At 41.2% G+C, this 8,131-nt stretch overlaps 1 protein-coding gene and 1 non-coding gene across 2 annotated transcripts; one reads left to right on the plus strand and one right to left on the minus strand.

Moving 5' to 3' along the window:
- The first annotated feature begins 211 nt into the window (after window positions 1-211).
- Window positions 212-318, plus strand: LOC127099237 (small nucleolar RNA R71). Its single transcript, XR_007793766.1, has one exon. It is a non-coding gene; the product is annotated as a small nucleolar RNA R71 (small nucleolar RNA).
- Window positions 319-6,171: 5,853 nt separating this feature from the next.
- Window positions 6,172-7,886, minus strand: LOC127094207 (uncharacterized). Its single transcript, XM_051033064.1, has 4 exons — window positions 7,147-7,886; window positions 6,823-6,945; window positions 6,342-6,729; window positions 6,172-6,222 (listed from the first exon to the last, which is right to left on the minus strand). Exons 1-4 carry the CDS (start codon window positions 7,884-7,886, stop codon window positions 6,172-6,174), a joined length of 1,302 nt encoding a protein of 433 aa, XP_050889021.1.
- Between the last annotated feature and the right edge of the window lie 245 nt (window positions 7,887-8,131).

The following is an 8,131-nucleotide window of genomic DNA, read 5'->3' on the forward strand; positions in this document are numbered from 1 at the left end:
TACCTCATGTATTCCACCTTGGGTCTCCTCTTTCTCTATTGATGCTCGTTCAGTTCCCCATTGGTAATGGTTTTGGGCCATATCCTCAATTAGGTCACAAGCTTCTAGATAAGGTTTGTTCATCAGCGTGCCACCTGCGGTAGCATCGATACTCACCTTGGTGTTATAATGGAGTCCATTGTAGAAGGTATGAACGATCAACCATTGTTCTAGGCCATGGTATGGACAGACTCTTAATAGCTCTTTATATCTCTCCCAAGCTTCGAAAAGCGATTCTCCTCGGTTTTGAGCAAATCTAGTTATTTGGTTTCGAAGAACAACAGTCTTACTAGGGGGTAAATATCTAGCAAGGAATACTCTCCTAAGGTCTTCCCAGGTAGTTATTGAATTAGCTGGAAGTGAATATAGCCATGAACATGCTCTATCCCTGAGGGAGAAAGGAAATAATCTTAAACGGGTCGCATCAGGTGAAGCGCCATTAGATTTAAAGGTTTCGGCTAGTTGGATAAAAAGTTTTAAATGTTGATTCGGGTTCTCAGTAGCGAGACCTGCGTATTGGTTTTGTTGGACTAATTGCAACAAAGACGATTTTAGTTCGAAATTGTTAGAAGAAATAAGGGGGTTTACTATACTCGAACTAGGTTCCTCATCAGAGGGTTGCACGAATTCCTTAAGAGGTCTCCTATCGCGATTCTCGGCCATAGCTTTCTTGATTAGGATGAGTAAAAGGCGTGTACGAGTATAACATTCGGGTTCCGCTAAAGGATCTACTAAATTTCCGGTACTACGGGTTCTTCGCATTTACCAGCTAGTAATGCCTTAGTCTATACGGTGTAACAACAGGGTACGAAATTTGATGAAGTTGGTCCCCGGCAACGGCGCCAAAAACTTGATCGTTGTTATTCGCAAGTGCACGAATTACGTCAAAGTAATATAAAAGAATATAGATCCCACAGAGACCAATCGTCAATCTATCAATTACTATCGTTACGGTGTTTATCTAAGACGGTATAAAAGATATATTGGGTTTGCAAAATAATGGTAAATAATAAATGTAGGTAAAGACAAGTTGAATGTAATTCACGTTAGTTAAGTGATGTTTCGGTTGTCTAAATAGAACTACTTATGAGGCAATATTTTCTACTCTTGAAAAGAATCCATTTAACAGGAACTGTCGCTTTCGCGTATTCAGAACCGAGTTTACCCTTAAATTAAGACCTTTTATTGTCACTTATAAAAGGTGTGCAGAACGCTAAAGTAGTAAACCTATTTTTAAGAAATGAGACTCGTAAACTTAGTTGAAAAGTGATTTTGATTTGGAAAGTTTACCCAAGGAGTTTCCTGATTTTAAATCTATCAACGCGTCCGAAAACAGTTTCAAAAATAGTTTTTCCTTCAAGTGATAAAAATTCCTAGTTACTAAGCCAAGGTGCTTTCGCACTCCTTGAATAATTAAAACTAACCAAGTTTGTTTTAGAAAACTCAAGTTAAAAATCAAAATAGCCTTTAAAGTATTTCTACATATTCAATATGTGAAATATCACTTTAACCGCAATCCTTACATTCTAACCTTTAAAAGATTTAGCCAGACATAGTAACAGAAACAAACACAACGGTGTTAATCATGATGAAAAGTTTGTTTTAGAATGTGAGGCGTGGAGAGCGAGTAAAGTGCGTAAAGTAAATAAAGTAAACAGAGTGCGGAAAATAAATAAAGCAAAGCAAGTGCGGAAATTAAATAAAGTAAAGCGAGTGCGGAAAATAAATAATGTAAAGCGAGTGCGAAAAATAAATAAAGTAAAGCGAGTGCGGAAAATAAATAAAGTAAAGCAAGTGCGGAAAATAAATAAAGTAAAAGCGATGCGGGAAATAAATAAAATAAAAGCGATGTGGGAAATAAATAAATAAAGCGATAAATAAGAACCTGCTCCAAATGGAGAGCTTTAAATTTGGTACAAAAATAAACCTCTAACTCTTGAAGCTAAAGACGACAGCAACTCGAAGTGACCCAACTCAATCTCACAAAGGTGCGACAACCCCCCGATGTGACGGATTACCCCTATTACAAATGATAAATATATGCTTAGTGTTGTAAAACTAAGTTGGATGATTAGAAAATGTAAAGGAATGAGCTATTTATAAAGGTTTTCAGGTGCTTGCAAAGACCATGGTGTCCTCCAACTTCCCCTTAGTGGGAACGTGACTTCCAAAGGTGGCGCCCGTCATCCCTTCATGGCGCCCGCCATGTGTGTAAATGGGGTGGATCATGGGAACATGGCGGTTACCTTCTAGTTGAGGGCTGATGACTCATGGCTTCTCCTATAGCGGCCGCCATGTGCAACGCCATGTGTGTAATTTCGTCAAAAAACCCTAATTTTAGGTCTTTTTGCTTCGTTTCTTCCAAAAGAGTCCGAAAGTGCTTAATATCTGAAAACAAGAGAAAAGAGAGCATAATACAAACAAAATGATAATAAAGTCCTAATAAACATGTGAAATCCGAGTCAAAAACACGGTGTAATTCAGTGTGATCACACGGCCCGTGTTGGCCAACACGGGTGGCCGTGTTAGGGCTATTGTAAGTCCATTTTTCTTCTCGTGTCGGGCCCAAAACGCCTGTTTTTCTTGTTTATCCCTCTGGTGCACTTGTTTATACCTGAAACCAAAAGAACTACCACATAAGGACATAAAATGGAGTATGATGATGCATATAACATGTACTCAACAAATAGAGACAACAATACCAAACATATAAATAACTAAACAAAATAATAAAATAAGTGAACTAATGTGTTACTGATTTCTTACAAAGGTGCCGAATGAGTGTCAAAAAACAAGGAGAATTGGAGATTGATCACAACCCCAAACTTATCTCATTGCTTGTCCTCAAGTAATGCTCGAGACATCAGGACGGTTGCCCCCAAATTTACGCATCCACAATGCTACCGCGATTTTTCGTGTTCTCCTATTCACTTTTCAATCACAGTTTTACTCTTTCCTGATTTCCAACTATAGCCACACTTTAACTTTGTCATATCCTTTGGCCTGTAGCTTTTCACACTCTCACCAAATCTCTCGGGGACAAAGTGTTTACACTCAAGAAAACAGAGCATGCAAAGTCTGCTCTTAGGTTTGAAATACAGATACCTTCATAATAAGTAACAGACAACACACACTATTCGAGGACTTTTTCGGTTGTAACGGGGCTAAGGTGTAAGGTGGGGAATAGAAACAAAAAGGGAATACTAGGGGTTCAAGCTCAGATTTCGTGTTGTTACCCTTGTACCGTTGTTCAAATTTAAAACTCGGGGGTATTTCTTTTGGACACCGTTTTTTGTTGAGGTTCATTGGCGCATATATTTTCTTTTATGGCTCATTTGATGCAATCTTTTTGCCAACCATAGAATTTCTAGATAAGTGCCTCATGATTTCTCTTTTTTTCTTTCTCTTCTTTTTCTTTGAATTTTTTCTTCATCTTTTTGCACCTATCTAAGGTTTGCCGGTGTCCCTAAATTTGGATGAAACCCCAAACTTAAGCTTTTCGGCAGCTTCGGGGTAAACAACACTTGTCTAAGCAGGGTGTGGTAGTGTACGGGTTTATGGCTATATACATTGGTAAAATAAAAACAAAAGGAAATATGGCTCAAAATTGGTGAATGAAGGGTAATAATGACGGGTTGGCTTGAAAGGCTCAGGGTTAAAATACAAAAACAATGCCTCATTGTGTATCGTGTGCTATGCAATTTCAGTATCTCTATTGCAAACCCAGAGAGACAAAGACATACCTGAACAACTCTCATGATGACAAGTGTTTGGCTTTTTGTAGTTCTCACCATGTTTTGTGTAGCTTTCAGGCTTCCAAGATGTCTCTCAGTGTGATGTAGCTTCGTCTTCTCTTCAGTTGCGGAGTATCACTACAAAATCCAATGACAGAGAGTCGCGTCCGATTTTTCGAGTCGGTAGCATCAACCTTCGGGGGTTTCCAGAAGAGCAAGTATAGGGGTGTGTCTTCCATCCAATTGTTCCAAGCTTCATCGTTCATCTGACATGAATGTCCTTTATCTGTAACACATAGAGTAACACATAACTTAATTAAAACAAAAATATTAAGAACAAAACAAACAACAAAAGAAATAAATAATAACCCCCTCCCCCCCCCCTCCCCCCCACACACACACACACTTAAACTAAACATTATTTGCAATGTTTTCATCCAAGATAGAGAGGGGATAAAACCGGGTCACCGTGGCGGCGGAAATTGCAACATCAGCCGTTGCATCATCGCGTGCATCTCATCCATCAGAGTCCCTTGACGGGCTTGCTCTACACCTTGGTGTGCTTGCTCCGCTCGGAGATCGCCAATTTCTATTTGCATCCATGACCATTGGTCCGGCGTCACATATGACGAACCAGCACCGGGGTGCATGGATTCCTCTGGTGGGGCAGCAAATTACTCTTGATCCTGCATCTCTTCCTGTACTTCTTCCTCCTGTGGGTCACCTGCAGCAAATGTATCAGCATTGTGCTCGTCCATATCATCTTGGACGGCACTTTCATATAGCCAATTGGCCGTGTTTTAGATGCTAATTCGTGATGGGTCAGGAAGAGCCATAATAAACTGACCCGAACTCATTAAGTCATAATAATCAGAAACTTGTGAAATCATACCTTGATGGACCAATGCGTTCATGTCCAATTTGCTCTTACCTGCTACCGGTGTCTCATTAAGTGCAGCCAGGTCATATCTGAAATGGTGGGCAATCTGAGTGATGATGCCTCCTATGGAGATTCCTCCTTGGGCTTCTCTCCCCACACGACCTAGATAATCTGCAGCAAATGCTACAACACTCACAGCTACCCGGTTTTCCAGGGCAAACAAAAAGAACAACTCTCTCTGGGTGGTTACACATGTACTGTCACCCCTACCAAACAGTGTGAAGGCTAGAACCTTCTGGGCATACTTGAAATAGGGGTTTTGAATGCCCAACGCCTTTGCCCCTTTAGCCACATAGTCAGATCGTCCCGTAATGGCCAACCAGAACGTCTTAACATCAAAGTTGTCTGGTACGGTTCCGGGGCCATAAAGGGGTAGGTGAAGAATTTTTCCCAACTACTCCACCGTAAGTCATGGTCGACATTGTACAACCTGAAAGACATGGTTCCTCTAAAGTACATAGTTGTACCCGTCCAACCCTTTTTAAGCTTGAACTCAATTGTGCTCAGAAATTCTAATGTGATGCGCTCATAGGTTGGCGCTTCACAATGGACAAACTCCAGCATTCCAAGCACATGAAACATCATATCCAGTTCTTCAGACATGCCTAATTGAAAAAGAGTATTGGAGCAAAGGTACCTGGTCAGAGTGATTTTCCGTTTGACATGAGATGCATACCTTCGTTCATCCTCCGTGTTATCAAAAATTATGTCATGTGAATTTGGATGACGGATTGTCCGTTTCCTTGGACGGGATGATTCCACGTCTGCTTGCTTCCCTTTGGGGATTCTTTTTGGCGGCATTTTTGTTTCCTGAAATACAAATTATCCCCCAATTTTTTTAAGGAAAATGGAAAAATATTATCGTAGCTTTGTATAGGATGGCGAGTAGAACAACTTTCGTGAAGGGTGTCGACAATTTGGACAGGGAATGACGGTAAAGTTGGGAGCTTTTTGTGAGTTTGGTAATGGAGGAATATGGAGAAAGTGTGAGGAAGAATAAGGATAATGAGGTAATGAAAGAGAGAGAGAGTAAGAAAAATCAGATTTTATTGGTAGATTGTGGGTAAAATGTGTTTAAGTGGTAAAAATTTCGGGTGGGGTCCACAAAAACACAAAAGGATAAAACTTGAAAAATATGGTCGTTGGGCCTGACACGGGCCGTGTCATCTGACACGGGCCGTGTCAGCTGACACGGGCGGTCGTGTCAGCTGACACGGGCGGTCGTGTCAGTTGACACGAGTGGTCGTGTCAGGCCACTGTAATTGGAGGCGTGTCCTAGTAGGGTTGGCACGGGCCGTGTCAGTTGACACGGGCGGCTGTGACAGCCTACTGTAAATTATGGTTTTGCTTCCTTTCCTGACACGGGCGCCCGTGTCAGGGCCCTATTTTTCCAAAATTTTCCGACTTTTTCACTATTTTTCGATTTATCCCTGCTCTTCCGGTGTCTGACAATGTTAATCAACCATTCTCTTCTGAACTGCATGATGTAACTGTGAACCTAGAATGAACCTGTAAACACACCAAACATGGAAATAGTTAGATAAAAACCACGTGGGTTGCCTCCCACGAAGCGCTGCGTTTAACGTCTCATGGCTCGACGGTCGTCTCCCTCATCCTTGGAGACGAACATTCTCAATCAGACCACTTTCATGTCCCTGATAGTATTGCTTCAATCGTTGTCCATTTACCTTGAAGGTATCCCCATTATTTGGATTTTTCTGTTCGATAGCTCCATGGGGAAACACTTTGTGAACCACAAACGGATCCAACCACCTGGGTTTCAACTTTCCTAGAGGCTTTAATCTGGATTTGAACATGAGCACTAGTTGTCCTTCAATTAACTCTTTTCTTTGTGGCTTGATATTGTCAAAAGTAGGATATATAGGCCCTACATCCAACAATTTCACTGCCTCTATAGTTGCATGACATTTTCCTTCAGACTCTAAAAACACATCTTTGAGGTTCTCCGGAAGTTGTTTCAACTCCGTTCCTTTCTTTGGCTCTTCACTCTCCTCACTAGAATGAGGTGGGCGTAAATCCTCCCACCGGTGTGGTCGAGATCCTTTCCACGGGGTTTGTCCATCCAGCAAGGCTAGCACTTAGGGGTACCCGTTATCCTCTTCTTTATCACTGTCGGAATTGGATAAACTCAACACTCTTTCCAAAGGTGACGGTGGTGCATTCAAAGGGCTATCATTGGTCGTCACCTGATTCAGAACCTCTATAGTGTGACTGGTACACATATCATCTTTGTCTGTCATGGTGTTTCGAACATTGAATTTCAACTCCTCATCATGAACTTTCAACGTCATGGTTCCTTCTTCTATGTTGATTAAACACCTTTCCGTCTCCAAAAAGGGTCTCCCCAGAATGAGAGGGATCTCTTCATCTTCTGGCATTTCAAGAATTACAAAATCCACCGGGAAAACAAACTTATCAATCTTCACCAGAACATCTTTAACAATGCCATACGGTTTCTTGACCGAATGATCGGCGAATTGGAGTGTCATCCTGGTATCTTGCACAACCCCTATACCAAGCTTCTTATAAATGGATAACGGCATGAGACTCACACTAGCTCCCAGATTAATAAGAGCTTTGTTGAATGACATATCTCCAATACTACATGGGATGGTGACAGCTCCTCGATCTTTCTTCTTTATCGGAATCTTCATACCCTGTAAAATAGCACTACAAGTTTCGGTTAGAATAATTGGGTTAGTGTCGGTGGTACGCCTCTTTGAAATGATATCCTTCATGAACTTGGCATAAGTAGGCATTTGTTCAAGTGCCTCCAACAAAGGAATGTTAATCTCCAGCTTCTTGAACAACTCTAAGAATTTTTCAAAGTTTTTATCATGTTGTCCTTTTTTCTTGTCTCTAGTGGGGAAGGGAAGCTTAACAACCGACTTAGGCTCAATGACTGTTTCTTTTACAACAGGTTTCGGTGCTACCACTTCTTCCCTAACAACTTCATTTTCTTTGATCTCCAGGTCCACTTCGATCAATTGGTCTTCCTCTTCACTCACTTCCTCGACAACTTCATCCGATTTACCACTTCTTGTTGTCACAACGCTCACATTATGATGCTCTCTAGGATTGGGCACAATTGCACTAGGTAGAGCACCTTGTGCTTGAGAACTCAATGCTAATTGTTGAGCGATTTGACCCATTTGGACTTCAAGATTTTTAATGGATGTTGTGGTGTTTTTCTGATAGTTTCGGGTTTCTTCTTGAAATTGAACATGATGAGATGCCATCCTTTCAATAGCAATCTCCCAATCAGCTTTCTTAGGGGTCTGCTGTTGCTGTTGTTGTTGATATTGAGTTTGGTACTAACCATGTTGGGGAGCGGTTCCCTTTTGGTCTTTCCATGAGAAGTTGGGATGATTCTTCCAACCCGGATTGTATGTGTTGG

Source organism: Lathyrus oleraceus, chromosome 6, assembly GCF_024323335.1.
Source record: "Lathyrus oleraceus cultivar Zhongwan6 chromosome 6, CAAS_Psat_ZW6_1.0, whole genome shotgun sequence".
NCBI lineage: Eukaryota > Viridiplantae > Streptophyta > Magnoliopsida > Fabales > Fabaceae > Lathyrus > Lathyrus oleraceus.